The sequence below is a fragment of the Rhinolophus hipposideros genome, assembly GCF_964194185.1.
Source record: "Rhinolophus hipposideros genome assembly, chromosome: 14".
NCBI classification, from domain to species: Eukaryota; Metazoa; Chordata; class Mammalia; order Chiroptera; family Rhinolophidae; genus Rhinolophus; species Rhinolophus hipposideros.
In genome coordinates, this window is record NC_138060.1 from 36,651,455 (window position 1) to 36,673,747 (window position 22,293).

Genomic DNA, 22,293 nt, shown 5'->3' on the forward strand with positions numbered 1-22,293 from the left:
TTTTATTCAATAATCATAGAAAAGGTGTCAAATTTTGTGATTTAAGAAATGTGCAGTGACTGTTGGGCTCTTTATTTTTTCTTTCCACACTTGAGTTGTTGCTTGAAATTGGTTTTCTCTAGACGGAATGTTCAGCCTAACATGGTAGATTATCTGTATTTCTTGGAAAAGTGTTTTTAATCACTTCCAAATCCAGCATATCCTTAAAAATCACATCCAGCTGTTCTTCCCACACATGTGGACTGGAGATCCAACAGGAAACATATTTTTTATCGTAGAGTAAGCCAGGTTTGGCAGTAGTATTGGTTTCATTTTTATTTCTTGGTAAAGGAAATCATTTCATCCTAAAATGACATTGTTATCACTTAATTAGGCACAGTGCTAACCCTAATATAGCATGATCTTCAACATACCTTTCAGTTTTGTTTTATTTTAAAATGATTAACATTAAATATGATTAAATGTTATACTTAATATAGAATTTTATTCATTAAATAGTAAAGACAGTTCTACACAAGGACATGCTAGGTATTGTGATTCAGATTGGATAAGACCTGGTCTCTGACCTCAGGGAAATTATAATTTGTTAGAGGAAATTAATCACACACAAGAAATATATAATAAAACAAAAGGGTATAGATGTCATAAAGAAAGTACTAGAAAATCCATGGGCGTTCTGAGGCTGTAATTTATAATACCATGTATACTAACATGTTGATACCATAGAATAAATGATTGTGGGTAGAGAGAAAATAAACATTGAGTGTTTACTGTGGGCCTGGGATAACGTCCGACTATTTATACATCACATTTAGCCATATAATGACCTTTTGGGTTAAATAGTATTTCCCTCATTTTAATTTGAGGAAATTGAAGCTCAGAAATTTCCTTAAGGTCAGACATTTGTGATATAGTGGATCTGGGTTTTTGAGACTTTTCAGGCTTAGGCTGCCTTCCTAGCATCGATTTGTCTTGTTTAGGAAACTCATTACCTCTTGCTACTAAGCAAGTAGTCAGGGTTTTTCTGGGTACCAAGTGACTATTGTGCGTTTTCAGACACTAGAGAAGGATTCCAGGTGCAGTCTTTCTAAGGCTATTTGAGCAACACTTAATTGCTATCTTGGATGTCCTACTCAACAGATAACTGTCATGGTCCAGTAGACCACTCTGGATTGGCTAACTATTGATATCCTTTGTTTAGTTCTTACAATTGCTCTCATGCTGGTTGTTGGTTATTATAGTTGGGGATAAGGGAAAGATATGGATAAGTATAGATTAAGATACATGCCTTTGCTCTTCCTTAGGCTGGCGTCCTAAAGGGCTACTGGTTGCACATCTTCATGAACACAAATCTGCTGTGAATCGAATTAGAGTCTCTGATGAACACTCACTTTTTGCAACATGTTCAAATGATGGTACAGTGAAAATCTGGAATAGCCAAAAGATGGAGGGGAAGACCACTACTACCAGGTAAAATATGCTTACGAGAGTCCATTCATTCATTCGTTAAATTAGCAAATATTTATTGAGTGCTTACACTGTAGTAGGTGCTGTCCTAGGTGCCAAAGATAGAGCAATGATAAATGGACAAAAATTCCTTTTCTGTGGAGCTTTCCTTCTAGTTGGAGGCGACAGACAATAAATAGTATAGTTAAGTAAAACGTACAATGTGTTATTCGGTAAAAAATGTTATGGAGAAGAGTATAGCAGGGAAGAGATATAGGGAATGTAGTAGGATAGAATTTTAAATAAATTGGCCAGAGAGTACATCACAGAGAAAATGCCATTTGAGGAAAGACCTGAAAGAGGTGAGGGATTAGGTCGGCCCGATGGCTCAGTTCATTGGAACGCGAGCTCTGAACAACAGGGTTCCCAGTTCGATTCCCACATGGGCCAGTGAGCTGTGCCCTCCATAACTAGATTGAAGACAATGAGCTGCTGCTGAGCTTCTGGAGGGGCGGCCGGATGGCTCAGTTGGTTGGAGCATGAGCTCTCAACAACAAGATTGCCAGTTCAATTCCACATGGGATGGTGGGCTGCACCCCCTGCAATTAAAGATTGAAAACGGCAACTGGACTTGGAGCTGAGCTGCGCCCTCCACAACTAGATTGAAGGACAATGACTTGGAATTGATGGGCCCTGGAGAAACACACAGTTCTCCAATATTCCCCAATAAAATTAAAAAAAAAAAAAAATGTGAGGGATTGAGCCATGTGGATATTTTAGGGAAAAACATTCCAGGCAGAGGAAACAGGGATTTCAAAGGCCCTGAGGTAGGAAGATGTTTGGCATGCTTGAGGAATAGCAGAAAGGTCTGTGTGTCTGGAGCAGAGTGAGCAAGAAGCAGGGCTGTGGGGGGCCAGATTATATAGGGTCCTGTAGGTTGCCATATAGGACTTTGATTTTCCTCTGAGTGAGATGGGGAGCCTTTGGAGGGTTCAGAGCAGAAGAAAGACATGATTTAAGTTAGATTTCAACAGAATTACTCTGGCTTTTGTGTTGAGAATAGACTGAAGAGGGGCAGGGCAGAAGCAGTTAGGCCATTAACAATAATTTAAGCAAGAGGTGGAGGTAATGAAAGTGAGCAGATTCTGGATATGTTTTGATGGTATAGCCAGCAAGGTTTGCTGAATGGGTTAGATGGAGTATGAGCCAAGAGAATGATGGAATGGCTAGCCATGTAAGGAAAACACTACCATTGCCTCACTGTTACGGTTAAAATGGAGATAATTTATGACTTGAAATCCCAAAGACTTTAAATGTGCATGGTGTGATTTTGATAAGTGATTATAAGAAGTATTTTAAATTTGTACAGTTTTATAGTTATGTCCCTACTTGATATGCAGTCTGTTTTATCTGACCCCCTCCCTCCCCCCATTCCCATCAATTCTGCCATATTCATATTTGTTCTGTGCCTAGTTTGGTCTGGGTCTGAAAAGAAAGCTACTAAAATCATAATTGAATATCATGTACATAAAATGAAGTGGGGTAATCTCTAGTGCTTTTCTTGTTACCAGTTCATTGACCATAGTTAACCACAAAATCATCAAATAAGATACCTGTGATAACTAAAATAACTCAAAAGTTTACTACTTTTGCCAGTCTGATACAATTTTTTGTGCTGTTTATTTATTTAAAAGAGCTCTATATTTTTACATCATGCTTAATTATTGTTTTCACAGTCATTCTCTCTTGACATTGCATTCGTCAGGACATAAATCAGAAACTGATAAAAGAATCGTGGCTCCATGTAGCAATTTTTTGTCAACATTTTACTATGAAATTTTCAAACCTACAAGAAAAGCTGAGTCTCACAGTGAACACCCATATACTTGCCACACAGATTCTGTAATTAATAACTTTACTATATTTGCTGTGTCATGTAATTATGCTTCCTGTCAATTCATGTTCATAAAATGTATTTCAAAGTAAGTTGTAGATATCAGTACACTTCCCCTAAAAACTTCAGCATGCATATCATTAACTGGAGCTCTGTATTTGTTTAAAGTTCTTTTTTTCTCTTTTTGGCATGAAATTCATATGTTATGAAGTATACAGATCTTACGTAAACCAATCCATGAGTCTTAACAAATGCGTACACCTGTGCAATTTAAACTGCTCTAAAAATGCAGAACATAACCATCATACTGAATGTTCCCCTCATGTTCTTCCACATAAAATCCCTGCCTCCTTTCAGCTTACAACTATTCCTTTGATTTTCCCCCCACTGTTATTAGCGTTTTTTATAAGTCTTCTACACATCTCTTCTGATAATTACTTTCCAAATGGTTGTTTGTTATCATCATCAGTTGCATTCACTGTCCCTTCTGTTGGGAGGATAAGTTTAACTGACATGAGTAAACTTCTCAAGAAAGAATTTGAAATCATCTATTAACTTTGCAAAACCTTACTTGTTCATTCCCAAATAATTTTTATCACAGAGCCATGCCTTCTGTATCCCAGTGGTAAACAGTGGTATGTATACCAAGTATCACATTTCAGACACTGGCTCCCAGAAAATGTGGCAATTTAGCTGACTGTTACAGTCTTTAGGAAGCTTGGGTGATGATTAGGAGGCTGAATTTCCCCTGGATTCAGCTGCTCTTTTGCTTTGCTGTAACACCTGCTCTCTTGTTGAGTGCAATAGGCCTTGGCTTGGAGATGGTTCATCCCAGGCACAGAGTGGGGACGAGGGGAAGGGAAGAGAATGTGTTGCTGTCATCACCCGCCTTTATGGACTGATGAGGGAGGAGGCTGTTATTATTGCCAGACCCAAGGGAGGATGGCTAGTGGCTGGGATAGAGCAATAAAACTCACGTGTTTTCTTAGGAAATGTTACTAATACATTCTGACTGCTGAGGCTTTCCCCCTATGTGTTATGTTGGCTGACTGACAACCCAGTTCCCAGTCCTAACTTTCTAATTGAATTATGATTGGTGATTTAGGCCACCTGGAGCATGGCTCTGCCAATTTCTTCTTTCTTATTTGAGTTCAATTTTTAGTTTGCCCCTTGGGACTAGTTCTTGAAAAATTGCTGTTTTTAAAAAACTTTTACATAGTTTTTTTTCAACTTAATCCTTTATAGTAGCCTAGGTTATGTTTTCCATATATGCTTCTTATGCTACTCTACTTTTGACTCATTTAGCTTCTCAATTTTAAGGGGGATTGGTGCATTTGGTGCTTGTTGAATTTGATGATAAAACATCTAAATGTAGTTTTTTCCCAATGAAGAATTGAAACAGTTAAAGGTAAGATGGTTCCAGTGTTAGGGTTACATATTTTAGAGTCACTGGTAGGTAGTGTTGGAAGTCACAGTTTTTGAGTGGTATGGCTACTCTGAAGAAAAGGGAGTATAAAGGGTTATAAAGATCTGAGAAGGCCTGAGACATGAATTGTAGAAAGTTGAATTTTGGACACAGGAAAAGAGGGGTCAGAAAAAGAGAGAGAAAAAAACATTTAAGTTATATTAGACTGGAACAGAAGAGAGAGTTTTAAGAAAAGGACTTTATAGGCAGCTCCCAAATGCAATAAAAAAGCCAAGTTGCGTGAAAACCTTGCCAGGCCATTGGGCATTCTCATACAGTGCCTTTGGTGGACTATAGTTGATACATCCATCATCCCTGAAGGGTTTTGACAATGTATGTCATAAGCTTTTATGATGTCTGTATCCTAAGAAAATAACTTACGAATAAACTCAGAGATTGAATTTTAAGGCTGTTCAGATTGTCTTTCTTTAGAATAGTAGAAAATTAGAGACAAACTAAAGGTTTAGCAGTAGGAGTGAAGCTGGATAAATAAGTGATGTGCAAGTATGAAACTGATGTTGTGGAAATAAATTTTTTGATAAGAAATATATTGATATATTGTATGAAAAAGTAGGCTTAGAAAATAAGAGCATGTAGGATTTCTCTTTTTGGACGTCAAAAAATCTCCACAAAAACAATGAGTACACTGGCAAAAATTGTCAAAATCAACTTTTTCAGAACTCTGGAAATTATCTAGTCCTACATCAATCTGAAGAGTGTTATTCAATAAAAACAGGTGACTCTTAGAACAGTGAGACATGTGGTCCTGAATTAGTTTAGTGCATCCCCCTGCACTAAACTCTGCAGTAACTTTTGAACACCAACAGTTTCACGATTATGGTGGCTATGAAAACCAGCAGCTTTGTAGCCACTCAAGGGGTGATAATGGCCTAGGAATGCACCAAAGCCCCATCTTCAGAGAATTGTCACTATTAGAGCTCTCTGCCAGCTTGCTAAAAAACTTCATTCTCAGGATCTATCTTTATTTGATCTGGCCCGTACCTCAAATACATCACCAGAAAACTGCAAACCAATACCTATAATTAATACAGGCATAAAAATCCTCAACAGAATACTAGTAAACCAAATCCAACATATTAAAAGGATTATATACCGCGACCAAGTGCAGTTTATCCCAGAAAAGCAAACCTTCTTCAACATATGAAAATCAATTGAGTATATTGTATTAATAAAGGATAAAGACCACATGATCATATCAACAGACTCTCTGAAAGCATTTGACAAAATCTAACACCATTTTAGTCAACAAAATAGTAATAGACAAGAACTGATAAAGGACATGTATGAAAAACCCACAGCTAACATCATACTTATGTTGGAAGACTGAAAGATTTCCCCCCTAAGATAAGGAACTAGATAAGAATGTCCACTCTTGCTACTTTCATTTAGCATTGCGTTAGAGGTTTTAGCCAGGGCAATTAGATAAAGAAAATAAATAAAAGGTGTACAGGTTGGAAAGGAAGAAATAAAACTATCTCTGTTAGCAGATAACAGGATCTTATCTATAGACTATATTAAGCAATAAGATAAACAAAGCAAAAAGAAAATCCTGTTAGAAGTAACAAATGAGTTCAGCAAAGTTGTAGAATGTCAGATTATGCTGTATTTGTATATACAAAAATCAGTTGCATTTCTACTTGCTAACAATGAATAGTCCAGAGATGAAATCCAGAAAATAATTCCATTTACAGTAGCATCAAAAGGAATAAAATACTTAGGAATAAATTTAACAAAACTACAAGACTCGTATACTGAAAACTACAAACCGTCATGGGAAGAAATTATAGAAGACCTAAATAAATGGAAAGACATAACTATATTAATTCAGTAGAATACTTAACACTGTTACGATATTCCCCAAATTAATCTATAGATTCAGTGCAATCCCTATGAAATTTCCAGCTACCTTTTTTTTTTTGGTATAAATTGACAATCTGATCCTAAAATTCATAAAGAAATTCAGAATATTTAAATAGCGAAAAGTAATCTTGAAAAGAAAGAACCATATTGGAGAACTCACACTTCCAGATTTGCTACGAAGCCACAGCAAATAAAGACAGTGTTTTGCTGACATAAGGATGAAGGTATAAATCAGTGGGATAGAGATAACCTGCAGAAATAATTCCAGATCATCATTTTTGACAAGGGTGCCAGAACAATTCCATGGCAGAAAGAAAAGCATGAACAAAACGGTCTGTTATTAATGGGTATCCACATGCAAAAGGATGGATTTCTAGAGAATTTTTCCAAAATGGATCATAGACTTAAATGTAAGAGCTAAACAATAAAACTTTTAGAAGAAAACATAGCATGTAATTATTGATGACCTTAGATTAGGCAATAGTTTCTGAGATGTGACATAAAAAACAAGTGACAAAAGAACAAATAGACAAATGGGACTTTATCAAAGCTATAAAAGTTTGTGCTTCAAAGAATGCTACAAGAAAGTGAAAGGAGATGAGAGAAATATTTGTAAACCATATATCTAAGTACCCAGAATATATAATAACTTTCAGCTCAACAGTAAAAAGGCAACAACTGAAAAATAGACAAAGGATTCAAATAGATGTTTCTCCAACTAGAACCAATAAGTATACGAAAAGATGTTCTATATCATTAGTCAGTAGCGCAAGGCAAACCAAAATCACAGTGAGATACCACCTCATACCCACTGGAATGACTATAATAAAAAAGACAATAAAAAATGTTGAGAGGATGTGGAGAAATTGGAACTTTCATACATTGTTGGTGGGAATATAAAATGATGCAGCAACTTTGGAAAACGGCCTGGCGGTTTCTCAAAATGCTAAACATAGAGTTAGTTACCTTATAATGCTGCAGTTTCACTTGTAGGTACACACCCAAGACAGTTGACAACATGTTCACACAAAAATCTATACACTAGTGTAGCGTTGTTCATAGTGGCCAAAAAGTGGAAACCACAATGTCAATCACCTGTTCAGTGGATAGACCAAAAGTGGTACAGCCACACAGTGGAGTGTTATTTAGCCATAAAAAGGAATGAAATACTGATCTACGCTACGACATGGATAAACCTTGAAAACATTATGCTCAGGAAAAGAGGGCTGATCTAAAGACCAGCTAGAGTATTGTATGATTTCATTTATGTGAAATGTCCAGAATAGGCAAATCCATAAAGACAGAAAGTAGATTAATAGTTGCCAGGAGCTGGGGGGAGGGAGCATTGGGGAATGACTTGGGTACAGGGTTTCTTTTTGGAGTGGTGAAAATGTTCTGGAATCAGATAATAGTGATGGTTGCCAGACTTAGTGACTATACTATAAATCTCTTTAAAAGTGAATTTTATGATTTGTAAATTGTATCTCAGTATTAAAAGAGGTGGGGGGAGAGAGAAAGCGTGAGAGGCTGAGGATACTGGAATTCCCATGTCTACTATTACTTTGTCCTTGGCTCTCGTTACTCATGTTCCATACTGCCTGGGCCCCTGTAGGCCCTGGTTTGAGACATAAATAAACACAGGTGTTTATAGTAGCATTATTCATAATAGCTAAAAGGCGGACACAACACAGATGTTCATGAGCTGAATCAATGGATAAGCAAAATGTGGTATATCCACACAATGGTGTAGTAATTATGCATAAAAATGAATGGATGAACCTTGAAAACATAATCCTAAGTGAAAGAAGCCAGATATAAAAGGCCACATCTTGTATGACTGCATTTATATGAAATATTCAGAGTAGCCAAATTCATAGAATATTTAAAGGGGAGCAGAAAATGGGGACTGAATGCTAGTGGGTATGAAGTGGCTTTCTTTTTGGGTTTCTTAGGAATGATGAAAATGTTCTGGAATTATATACTGATGCTCTATGCAGAATTCCATTAATATACTAAAATCACCGAATTGTACACTTTGAAATGTTATACTTTACGGTATGTGAATTATATCTCAACAAAGCTATTAAGAAAAAGTGAACTGTAGAGACATGATTAATAAAAAATATAAAATACGGTGCCATATTTATTTAAAAAGCAAATATGAATATATTATACTATGCATAGGACAGCCTTTGGAAGAATATATAACAAAATGTTAATAATTTGTCTCTGGATGGTAGATTAATGTGATATATAGATGACGTACTACAGAATTGTACATTTGAAACCTATGTAATTTTACTATCCGTTGTCACCCCAGTACATTTTAATTAAAAGAAAAAGATCACATGGATATTTATATATTGCTAATAATTTATATATACTGCTATATATATTGCTAATAATATTAGCAATGATAATGCACGCGTGGCCTTTCAGAAGTACAATCTGATTTTTCTTTTGAGCAGATCTATTCTTACGTACAGCCGCATTGGAGGTCGTGTCAAGACGCTCACATTCTGCCAGGGTTCCCACTACTTGGCCGTAGCATCTGACAATGGTGCTGTCCAGCTTCTTGGAATCGAGGCTTCTAAGCTGCCCAAGTCTCCTAAAATTCATCCTCTCCAAAGCAGGTATCTTTTGTGTTTTTTAAGTAGCATTTAGGGCATCAGTGTAATGGAAGCTTCTCTCGCCAGTGTAGTGTGGATCAACTGAGGGCCTAGTACATTGTACTTCTTTTTTTTAAGCACATGAAATACAGCTGTGTTTCCAATTCAAATCTGTCACATGTAGTCAGTTTTAGAAAACTATATCTGCGTGTTTTATGTTCTGCCAGTTTTTCAAAAGATCAGAAGGGCAACTTTGAACTTGGGGCTCATCCCAGTCTGGAATGTGTCTGAAGAATCTAATTGTCAGCTACTAAAAGCAGACCTCTGGGTGGCTGGTTTTGAGACTATGAGTGTTCTTCATTAAAGAAAACACAGACGTTGTCAGCATTTTGTCACTTGGCGTTACGTTGATGGGAACATGAAGTGTAGTGTTAAGTCCGATGATTTGCTTATCATTCTAAAACAAAATACTGGCTGGTTTTATTTAAGAATTTCTTTCACTACAAATTGTGGTTGCCTACAGATTAAACATCTGTAAGGTAAGATATTTAAAGATAAAGCAGAACAATTTTTCAACTGACTGGTGTCAGTGCTACACACTGAGGAACCCAAAGACAAATAAGATACGTTATACTTTCAGTAACGACAGTGTAGTGGGAGAAGTGCATCAGTGAACAGGTGATGTCTACACAGTATGATAATGTGCCACTGTTACAGGGATGGGGAAGCCAACTTGCAGGGAGCAGGGAAGAAGGCCCAGAGGAGTTGAGGCCACAAGTAAGTTAGCCAGCATAGGGGGAGTCGTGGAGGGCATGGCAGGTAGAGGTGATGGATCCCATTGGAAGAAAGCAGAATGAGCAGATGCTTCTAGTTAAGTGGATTAAAAGTCATGGCCATTGGGTAGCTGAAGCAGGAAAGGATGTTTGTTGGACCACCTAGGATTTTATTCTTTGTATTGTTTTATTGTTTATTATTTTGTTTTGCCTTTGCAATTAAAAATATGTTTTATTTTTAGTACATTCACTAAACAGATGTGGGCACCTTTTGTCCAGGACATATTATATATGGCTTTAGACTGAAAAACCAATACCTGCCATTTTTCTTTGAAATTGTCTCAGCAGAGGATGACTGTACAGCAATATACCTATTGAGTTGTGTGTAAATTAACAAAGAGCTATTGGCAGCATGTGTTGTGTGATGACTGTGCTGGCAGGACACGCAGGGATGTACTCGTTCTGTGCATCGTTACCTCTCAGCTGACAGCGCCTGTCGCTATGAATGTTATTGTCTTTTCCTTAAGCAAACATTGACTACCTAGACTGGGAGATTGTGCGTGGATGTGTAGATTTCACTGTACCTGACACAGTATGTTCCACAGAAACCTTGCCACGAGTCCTCTCTCTCTCTCTCCCTCTCTCTCTCTCTCTCTCCCCCTGTTTCTCTCTCTCTGTTTTGCTTCATTGAGTCAGATCAACGGTTGTCATGGCTCCTAATAATTAGAATTTGTGGCACCTTTTCACATTTTATTTGGCATTTGGACTTTTCATCATCACTTAGGGGGAACATAGTTCATATTAGAATGTTTGTGAATATAATTGTTTATCTAAGACAGGGGTCAGCAAACTACAGCCTGCAGTATGGCCCATAAACTAGAATGATGTTTCCATTTTCAAAGGGTTGTAAAAAAAAAAAAAAAAAAAGAGTATGCTGTCGAGATGTATGTAACTGGCAAAACCTGAAATATTTACTCCTCGCAGAAAATGTTTGGCTGACTCTTGATCTAAGAGATAAAACTAAACTAGTATGTGTGAAAGCAAGATAAGTTCTGATTGAGGAGGCTAGCCAATAATTGTATGGTATTTTTTTAGTTTAAAAATGCCTGTGCTTGGAAAAACAGGTAATACCCGTACAATGGACTAGTACATAAAAAGAATAGAACAGACTCAGTAATATTTTATTACTTTTATTTTATTATCAGTAATAAAAAAGAATAAACTATCGACTGATGCAACAACATCGATGAATCTGAAACCGCTTTTGGTAATGAAAAAAGGCAGACCTAAAAGGCCAGATGGTGTATGTTTCCAATTATGACATTATGGAAAATATAAAATTACAGGGAGGAAAACAGATCAGTGCGTTGCCACAGGTTGGGGGTAGGGGTTGACTCCAAAGGGATTGCACGGGATAATTTTGGGGTGTGGAGTTATTCTGTGTGGTTGTGTGGTAGAAGATACATGACTATTTGTAATTTTTTAAAAATTCATATTTTTGCATATGATGGCTACACATCGAACCGTGTGCCACAAAAAGTGAATTTTCCTGTTTGTAGATTAAAACAAATCAACCTGGATATAAGGGGAAAGGTAGAATGCAATCTAACAGATGAATCAATCTAACATGAATATGATTCTATAGATGAATCATATTTACACTGAAGAATATGGGGAATAAAGGAGCCAACCAAATAACTCTGGAAAACAATGATTTAATTGGAAGGCTAATAACGAAAGGAACTGAACTCAAATATTGTATTCTAGTTGGTTGTGTTTCACAGGGGCATGGTTCAACAATTCCAAAACTACTTTATTTGTATACTAGGGTTGAATAAATAAGTAAATGTATTGTAGATAATGAGAACCAGGTTTCTCACTGTTGAAGAAAGAAGTTACAGATAAGAAAAGGGGGATGGCTAGAATCAACTCTGGTTTGCATAGGTATCAGTACGGGCTCATGATATATGTACAGTTGACCCTTGAACAACATGGGTTTGAACTGTTCGGGTCCACTTATGAACAGATTGTTTTCAGTAAATACAGCAAATGTATTTTCTCTTCCTTATAATTTTCTTAATAACATTTTCTTTTCTCTAGCTTTCTTTATTGTAAGAATATAGTACATAATACATATAAACGTACAAAATATGTGTTAATCAACTGTTTATGTAATTGGTAAGGTGTCCTTCTATATTAGGCTATTACTAGTTAAGATTTGGAGGAGTCAAAAGTTATACACTGGTTTTCGACTGCATAGGGGTCGGTGCCCCTAACCCTCCTCTTTCAAAGGTCAACTGTATGTGCACACGTGTGCTCACGCGCACACACACACACACACACACACACAAATAAATAGACATGGCAATACGTATATGTTTGCATGCATGAGGTAGTATACATGGTATTAGGTTGGTACGAAAGTAATTGCAGTTTTGCAATTTTTTTTTAACCTTTTAAACCACAATTACTTTTGTACCAACCTAATATATTTTGTAGCTCTGGCCATTGAGAGGGATGAGAAGCAGGGAAACCCCATTAGCAATGAGCACTTAGCACACTGACCTTGGTTTTTAAAAACGGTTCTGCAATGAAAGGAACCAGAGCTCCTTGGAGAACAGGTTGATTCCAGGGCCGGGAAGGGAAGATACAAGGTGAGTGTGGTGGGCGTTGTGATGCCAGAGTTAGAAAGTGGTCAAAAACAAGCACACTGAAAGGGCTTACCATGGCCAAAGGTGGAACAACTTGAGCAGCAAAATGTATCACAATAGTACTGGATTATAACTCAAAGAATAAGGCAAATATCCAAGAGTTCATACTGACAGAAATAAATAAATGAACCAATTAATGGGGAAGTGACAACTCTTCCTTATAAAAGGATTCTAGGAAGTATAGAAAGCCTGAGGGAAATAGAAAGTCACCATTAGAACACCACGGGCATTTCTCCTAAATAGTGAGTCGTTAGGTATGAATGGAAAAATAAGTTTACAGTAGAGAATTCTGGCTGGCACCACCTTAGCAAAATGATCAAGGTTAACATCACCACTAATACATACTATCAGGTACTCCTTCATATATGCCACTGAGAAGAGCATGTCACTTCTGTGGTCTCCTTCCCAATAAGGTACAAACTACTTGTGAGAACACATGAGGTAAACCCCCATTGAGATGTATTCTAAAAATAACCCACCGGTAGTCTTCCAAAAGAAAATGAACAACTGAGGAACTGGCAGATTGGAGGAGACGAAGGGGACCTGACAGCTAAATTGCATGTGGTATTTTGGTTTGGATCCTGGAACAGTAAAAGGACTCGAGTGGAAAAACTGATGAAATCCTAATATGTCCTCCACTAGTATTGTACCAATGTTCACTTCTTAGTTTCGGTAAATGTTCTATGGTTTTGTAAGGTTAACATGAGGGGAAGCTGGGTAAAGGACATACGGGAACTCTATGTACAGTTTTTGCATCTCTTCTGTAAATCTAAGATGGTTTTTAAGGAACGCCTCCGCCGTCATTGTTCGGCTGTGTGTATTTCTGTAGGGCTCTAGACCAGAAGGAGGACGGCTGTGTGGTCGATATGCATCACTTCAATTCTGGGGCGCTGTCCGTCCTGGCCTACGCCACTGTGAATGGCTCTCTGGTTGGCTGGGACCTCAGGTCTTCAAGCAACGCATGGACATTAAAGCACGACCTGAAGTCGGGCCTCATCACTTCCTTTGCTGTGGACATCCACCAGTGCTGGCTCTGCATTGGTAAGCTTGCTTGCAAGTCAGTGAGTGTTGAATGGCACCAAGGTCTGGAATTGCCTTCTTGGGAAAGCGTTTTTCTTTTTCTTTGTTGATAATTTGTTCCCATCTTTTTTCCATAATTATTATGTTATAATCACAATTTAATTTTTAGAGTGAAATTAGTATCCCAATGCATAAAACAATTTCCTTTTTCTTTTTCTCTTTGTTCTTACATGAGCCGCTTTATATTCATTATAGTGATCAGATTTGCTGCATTCATTATAGTGATCCCATTAGCAGGCTTGGTATATGGTTGAGAGCAATTTGAGTTTGGGCAGACTCAGTTTTAAATTCCATTAGCCTCAGGCAAAGTGCTTAACTGCTCTGCGTCTCAGTATCCTCATCTTCAAACGGGCTAATCCTTTCACGGGCTGCTTTGAGGATTTAATGAAGTGAAAGCATCTATTACAGTGCCTGGTACAGGAGAAGAGCTAATTGATCATTTCTTGCCTTATTCCTCCCTGCCTCCCTTTTCTCAAATGCTGAAGATGTACCATGTGATCTTGCTTGCTTCTTTCCGGCTTTAATTGCACATTCCCCCCGACCCCCATAGGCTTTGAACCTGCCCCTTGAGAAGGTACCACATCTTATTTTTTTCCCATTTGGTACTCTTTCAGAAGAATTATAATCTTCTGTGCTTGAATTTTGGTTCTAGATTCCCTAACTTGCATTTATGATTGTGAAATATCTGCCCTTTCCTTTATTTTTATATAGTTTTATGGAATGCATTTGTTTTGCCTTTTATGTGAAGAAACTGCACGGGTACAGGAAGATGTAATGCCGGGCTTAGAAGAGTAGATATTAAACACTTAGCATATTAGCCAGTGGCCGCGATGGCTCTCAGGTACTCTGATCAGCTTTAAGGAGGGCAGCCAATTGAACTATTGTCCTGGAGGGGGGCATGGTGACAAACAGAGGGACAGACCCTGTTGCTGCTTTTGTTTTCTCCCACCCTCAGTCTCTCTACTGGAATTGGAGAACAATCCAAGAGTATGCTCTGTGCCTCTGTCACAGCCACCTGCTTAATGTGTAGTGTAGGCCTTATTCTTTTGGGATGGAGGGGGCTTCTCTCTGTGAGATTCAAGTTGTCATGGGCAGATGTGAAAGAACTCACTTCATTTTCCACTATGATTAGACACCCATACCTGGCTCCAGAATGTTTTGGAGAGAGAGGCCCATGGAAATGAATGAAGTCTGAGCAGCTGCAAAGCTGCGGCCACTTTGGGGTTGGTAAAGTGATCAGTGAATGCTGGGAAAACATCTCTGGTTATTTAAGGCATTGTGAACATTTGGATGTATCAAAGTCAGTTTTTATCTTTTCTAGGCCTTCTGTTTATTGTGGGTGCCTTTGGCAGTTAATAACAGTGCCAGTAATTTATGGATTATTCATTTTCAATTTCCATTTGGTAGACACTTCTGTAGTAGCATTGTGATAAAGCACTTTATGTCTTTGTTATTTAACAAGTAAAGGTGCTGTTTGAAACTGGGAGACAGCTTCATGAGAACAAAACCTTTTTCTAAGTGATTAAGTCAGCTTTAAAATACATTCAGACAAAGCTATTTACCATTTGTATAAATGTAGCCTGATGTGCTTTAATCATTAGATTGTAATCTTTTTGGCTTTTTTAAAGGTACAAGCAGTGGTACCATGGCTTGTTGGGACATGCGGTTCCAGTTGCCAATTTCCAGTCACTGCCATCCTTCCAGAGCTCGAATCAGACGCCTCTCGATGCACCCTCTGTACCAATCCTGGGTAATCGCAGGTAAAACAGAAGGTTGGCTTTTGGTGTTTGGGCATTTTCTTGGAAAGTGCATAATACCCTGCTGCCAAGACTTGTGTTTTTAGAGTTTTTATTTTACATATGAACAGAATGCTTGATTTTGTTCTGTTTTGCTTATGAAAGTTCCCACACTGATACTCACTGTCATTTTATATCTATTATGCTTAAAAATGATCTCATTCATCACCATATGACCTTTCATTCTTGTCTGCCACCTTTTCTCCTTCCATTTGTATCCCATATTTTTGTTAAAGCTGTCACCATCTCCCTAGAAATCTCGGTTGGAAACCTGGACTCCTCCTTGTCCCTTGCCATTTCTTGTTGATCTGTTTCTGTTGTATTTCTTGCAAGCTTCCTTTCCTACCCTCCCCTCATTGGGCATTCAGGTTTTCTTGGGCAAGTCTTTGAAACTCACTTTCCTCATCTGTCAAATGTGGTTAAAAATACTTGTGTAGTGGAGTTGTAAGAATTTGAGATAACACATATAAAGCCCGTAGCTCAGAACAGAATTCGTGCCTGATAAACAATAGCTCTTGTTATTCTTCTGTTTCCGCACTGGTCCTCCAGCATCTGTGCTCTTTCTGGTCCCTTCTCAGACGCGTAGTCCATCTCCTACACTGCTGCTGTCAAAGTCACTGTGTTGCCAATTCCAATGGCTACTACTCAACCTGCCTCTGATTTGACTTATCATTTAGGCAGTTAATTGTTTCCTCTTCGTGAAATACTTGCCCTACCTGATCTCAGGGACATCACTCTCTTGGTTTTCCTATTCATTGATTTGCTGGTTCCTCCTCATCTTCTGACTTTTAAATTGTGGCCTGCCTCAGGGCTCATTCTGTGGTCTAAACCTCTTCTCTGTCTCCATTGGCTTCCCTGTATGAGCTTATCCAGTCCCATGCTTTAAACACCAAATTTGTTCAGACATTTATATCTGCCTACTTAAAATCTCCCCTAAGAGGTCTAATAGCCACCTTCAAGTTGACGTGTCTAAACTGAACACTTGGTTTCTTCTCTACTAGTTCCTCACCACTACCTCTTACTGAGACAAAGCTGCTCTTCCTACAGTGTTCTGTCAGTAAGTGGCAGCTTTTATGCTAGATGCTCAGAGAGAAGCCTTGGGAAGTCCTCAATTCTTCTTTCTCTTATCCCATATCCAGTCCATCAGCCCATTATATGTTCGATCTTAAAATATATTCCAAAGGTGACCACTTTTTACTCTCTCTCTAATCCAAACCACCATAATCTCTTGTCCCTATTAATACAGTATCCTTGTAACTCCATTTTTATCCTTACCTCTTAAGACTGTTCTTTCTTTTGCTCAGTACCTACCAGTGGCTTCTCCTTCCATGTACCAAACAAACTCCTCCCTGTGGCCCAAAGGCTTTATGGGATCTGCCCCTGCTACCACTCTGACTTTCTTTATCAGTCAGGGTTCCAACAGGAGACAGATGGAATACCCAAGTAGGATATTTGAGGAGGATTTATTTTCAAAGGAACTATTTACAAAGGTGTGGGTGTAGGGGTATCATAAAAGACCATGCAATAAAATAGGGCAAGTACCATCAGAATAGCAGTAGAAGGCAGGAGCGGAGGGGATGGTTATTGGAATTTGGAAGGAAGTCCAATAGAAGAAGCCACCTTGAAAGGAGCGGTGATTTTGAGATGAGGCATACAACCATCCTGAGGTGACTGATTTGACTTTCACCCTTCCCTTGATCTCCTACGGGGGTTTCCACAGGCCTATGTTAGTTTCCTAGGACTACAATAATAAATTAACAAAAACTTGTTCTCTTACAGTTCTGGAGGCAGATGTTTAAAATTAGTTTTGCTGAGCCAAAATCAAAGTAGCAGCAGGGCCACATTCTCCCTGGAGGTTCTAGGGAAGAATCCATTCCCTTGCCTTTTCATGCTTCCATGCCTTCTTCCATCCTCAAAGCTAGTACCATCACATCTTGCTTCATTGTCAAGGCAAATTGCTTTCTGCTGTCAAATTTGCCTCCCTCTTATAAGGACACTTGTGATTGCGTTTAGGACTCAACCGAACAACCCAGGATCCTCCCTCCTCTCTCTGCCCCCTTCTTAAGGTCCTTAATTCAATCACATCTGCGAAGTCATTATTCCATATAAGGTAACATTCACGGGCTCCAGAGACAAGGACCTGGTTACTTTGGGGGGCCATTATTTAGCTTACCACAGGCCAGACCCATCTAGAAGCCAGCATGCACAGGAGCCTGCTAATGTGGTTCATGTGGGTCAGCCTGAGAGCTGAAAAGGGACCAGCACTAGTCCCTTTTGCTAGTGCCCTTTTGCTGCTCATCTTCCACGCTCAGTCTGCTCCAGTTCACTGGCCTCGTGGCTCTTCCCTTGAACGAAAGCACATTCCTGCTTCCGGGCCTTCGCATTTCTTTGGTTTGTTGTTCCTACTAGTATGTAAGTACCATGAAATGGCATTTTTAAAAATTGTTTGCCTTCTTTTCCTCAGTGCCTGGTGTGAGTGTTCAGTAAACATGCGTGAACCCCCGGGTATTGTCACCCCAACCCTGCTCACAAATACCTCAGAGATAATGCCTCTCTCAGGCCTGCAGTTTCCTTTTCTGTAATCTTCACCCTTCTTTCCTCTTTCTCCCTTCGTCTCCCATTCTTCCCTATCACAACTGTGTGTCGGTGAGACCAACTGCTCATGTTTCTCCCAAACACAGATTTTTGCTTATTCCATTCTTTCTGCCTGAAATGATTGACTTGTATGTGACCTGTATCTGTCTAGCTTTCCTTGTTCTGTCAGTTCCAGTGACATCTCCACGAGGCAACCTTGATTCTTACCCACTAAATGTGATCTTTCCTTCCTTGAGTTCAGGTGGAAATTTGCATTTTTCTTTTTGCTCTACTTGACTGTAGGTTTCTTGAGGGCAGAATCTGTTTATGATTTGACTTTCCACCCCATAATTCTCTCTACTTACTAGACACCAGTAAGTATTTACTGTTATGCCATTAAAAACATTTTTTTTTTTTTTTTTGCACTGTAGTGTGATGATAAGGTCACAGTGTTATTTACAAGTACTAGTCAGCATTTCTTGCAGGATGGGAAAAAGTGGAAATGGGTATAGGCTGACTTAGAGTACCTACCAAGATGTGAAAGCTCTGAGAGCCGAGTTCCCGTGTGAGTGATGCTTCTGACCCTTGTCTCCCTCAGCTGTTCAGGGCAATAACGAAGTGTCTATGTGGGACATGGAGACAGGTGACAGAAGATTCACGCTCTGGGCCAGCAGTGCACCACCACTTTCTGAGTTACAGGTTTGACTTCAGTTTTTATTATAAAGGCCAATGTAATTTCCCACACCCCAAGCACTTTCAGAGGTTCTACCAAACATAATGTCTGTGGGACTTTTGGGTTATATTTTCAATAAGTATTAGGTGGCCATTGCTGCATGGTGCTTTCCGTTTCCTTAGCCTGAGTAGTGTCTATTCACTGGGTGTTTTGGTTACTAGCTCCATCATTTTGTGATGTCTGTTCGGAACCCCAGTAAATATCTGGGTTAAGAAAAGCCCAGATTGATGTTTAGATCATTAAAAAATGGAACATGACCCTTTTACATACTTTCATTTTTGTCATGTTGCCAAGGGTGCCTCATTGGGACAAAAGGTAGGAAAGATTTTTTTTCTCTAGTTGGGGTCCTTCTCATCTGAACTAGAATAGCTTAGGAAGCTGAACGGGCTTTGCCTCTTTATTCAGAATGATACAAAACAAACACATTTTAAAGTCGCAAAGAAAGAAGTGTATGACATATTATACATAATAAGTCTCTCATTCAGTTAACCAGGTGCCTATAAAGCCACTGACAGTTGACTTATCTCTACAAATGGCACCATCATTTATGGAATACACTGGTATCTTTTATTTGACTCTTGTTTATTTCTTTTAAGCCTTCTCCTCACAGTGTTCATGGTCTCTACTGTAGTCCTGCAGATGGAAATCCTATCTTGCTAACAGCTGGCTCAGACATGAAAATAAGGTATAGTATCTGATAAAGAATGCTAGATGCAGCACTTAAAAGGGGAAGGATAGTAAAATGTGGATGGCTACTACAGTTAACAACACTAGGGTATTATTTTAGATATTGGCAATATTGTAATGTCTAAACTCACCCACATCTTGCAAGGAGAGCTGTTAATACTTCATTTGTAATGAATTTTATCCTATTCCAGAAAAATCCTTTTCCTTCTGTGAAAGAAAATAAGCTGTACATTAATGAGTGCAAGCCAGTGATCACCAGTTCCTCCCCTTCTCCCTTGGAGATTATCACCATTTGTTTCCTCTTCCCTAGGTTTTGGGAGTTGGCTTACCCAGAGAGGTCCTATGTTGTGGCAGGAAGTACTAGTTCTCCATCTGTGTCATATTACAGGAAAATAATTGAAGGCACTGAAGTTGTCCAGGTACAAGCAGTCGTCTTTTCCTTCAACTTTTGTAGGCATAAAAATGGCTTTCATAAACACTAAGTTGATTAAAATAAGTGGTTTTGGCCAAGAGCGGCAGTATTTCTTCAAGTTTAAGAAATATTTATTTTCTCTTGGCTTTTCTGTGTTTTTAAAAATTAACGTTTAGTAAACATATTGAAAGTGCACATATAAGTACACAGCTTGAAGCAAGCTTGCTCAATCCTTAAGGTAGTTCCTTATAAAGTTGTTTTATTATTTTCCCTAAGCTCACCCAGCTACCGGTAGTAAGCAGCAATTGTGGGATTCATAACTGGCTGTTGGGACTAATGCTTGTATTTTTGAGTTAGACAATAACTTCGAGTAAGATAAACATACCTGAAAGTGCCTGGGCCCGAGTTAAGTGCTCAGTATGTGAAAGTGTGCTTCCTTCATGACAAATACTAATGCACTTTAGAAATGCTAAACATGTGATATGTATTTACTTCCATATTTTGGTCATTTATATACTTAATTACATGCTTTTGATTTTGACAAAAGGCAATATGCATAGATTATTGGCCTTTTTTAGTAAGTGGCTACATCTGATGACTAGAAACCTAGAATGTAATGTTCTTTTTGTTTTTACTCCTTTTGCTCAGTGTATCTGTGAAAGTATGGCTACTTCACAAGAAGTGCTTAGCTTATTAAACAACAACACAACATATCCCAAAAGCAAGAATACTGACATGAAGTAGAATGTGGTACAGGCTTTTAACTTCTGACTTTCTCCTTCACTTTTAACCATGAAATAGGAAATTCAGAATAAGCAGAAGGTAGGACCAAGTGATGACACGCCTCGGAGGGGCCCAGAGTCTCTGCCTGTGGGACATCACGACATCATCACAGATGTTGCCACGTTCCAGACAACACAGGGCTTCATTGTAACTGCTTCTAGAGATGGAATTGTTAAGGTATGGAAATGAAAGCCTAGTGATTTGTAGAATTTGTAACAAAATTATAAATATACTGTAACTCAGGAGAAAAGGTATTTTTAGAGAAAAGTGAGAACAGATTCGTTTAATTTTCAAAATCATGTCTCTATATTAATGTTTCGTGATAAAACAAATCCCACCCAAGGTGGTGAAGGAAGTTGCATTTGATTAGTACACTTGTGCACATCTCTATGAGAATCAGCCAGATGACAGTATGAGAATCAGCCAGATGACAGTATCTGGAATTTTTTATCGTATGTGTCACAGAGGTGAGGGATTTTAAATGCTAAGACTTACATGATGTCAGTTTACGTTGTATTGAAAAAAGATGGTTGTAAGCTCTTATAAACACATTTTTGCTATTAAAAATGCTATTCAAAACAGCCAATAAACTGTATTCAAGCATCTTAAGGGTTTTTGTTTGTGACTTTAACAGCAAATCTTAGTAGAAGAATAAACTCTGTAGCAGCATTTGTTCTGAAGAAATAGGCTTGGTGTCACAAAGAATCAGTGACAGAACTAGGCCTTCAACTCAAATCTCTGGACTCTCAGTATTATGCTCTTTCTGCTGTAATCTTTCTTCCTGTTTTATATTCTGCCTTATTAGTTATTTAACGCTGTAGAATAGATCGCCTCTGTATTAGCTCTAGAGAAATGTGTCTCTTCTTAGCCATCATTACTGGTTTTTATAGGCTCTATTACAAATTCTGAAACTGGGCCCAACAGCTTTTTATTTAGTATAGATTATTTGTTAAATGCATGAAAAAGAAATATTCTTTTTGAGCTGTTGGATTGAGCTGTTAATATGCCAACAAACTTGGCTTTTAAAAGACCAGTTTTAAAGGACTAAAATTGGCCTTTCCCACTAAAATAAACCCTTCAAGGCTATCAATTATTGTTCATACGTGAATGTGATTCTCTCTCTACATTTAATTGTCATCCATTTGCAAAGAGTTTATGATGCTCAAAATATTTTAGTTTGGAATTAGTTACATGAGTCTAGAAAAACAAAAAGTTGAATAGATAATTTGAGTCTGGGGAAAATACTACTTTTTAAAGAAATACTCCTAAAATTTAAATTTCTATAATTATATAACTTAGTTATGGTATATGACAGCTTGCAGTAAGTATGTCTGGCTTCATGATTCATTACACTCAGTGTTTATACAGGTCAACAAATCTATCAGAACATCCTGTCATTTAGAAAGGTCAGGAGTGAAGAGGGGTCCAAATTGGTGGTGAATGGATACC

General features: G+C 38.2%; 1 protein-coding gene across 1 annotated transcript in view; it reads left to right on the forward strand.

The window, feature by feature from the left end:
• Positions 1–21,451, forward strand: part of PIK3R4 (phosphoinositide-3-kinase regulatory subunit 4) — a 61,800-nt gene extending 40,349 nt beyond the window's left edge. Inside the window, exons 13-20 of the mRNA XM_081071586.1 lie at positions 1,305–1,470; positions 9,155–9,319; positions 13,609–13,820; positions 15,488–15,619; positions 18,828–18,928; positions 19,559–19,647; positions 19,960–20,068; positions 20,863–21,451. Of these exons, the coding sequence (XP_080927712.1) occupies positions 1,305–1,470; positions 9,155–9,319; positions 13,609–13,820; positions 15,488–15,619; positions 18,828–18,928; positions 19,559–19,647; positions 19,960–20,068; positions 20,863–21,033 (1,145 nt within the window). The 3' untranslated portion in view covers positions 21,034–21,451. The remainder of the gene's footprint in view (positions 1–1,304; positions 1,471–9,154; positions 9,320–13,608; positions 13,821–15,487; positions 15,620–18,827; positions 18,929–19,558; positions 19,648–19,959; positions 20,069–20,862) is intronic.
• The last annotated feature ends 842 nt before the right edge of the window (positions 21,452–22,293 follow it).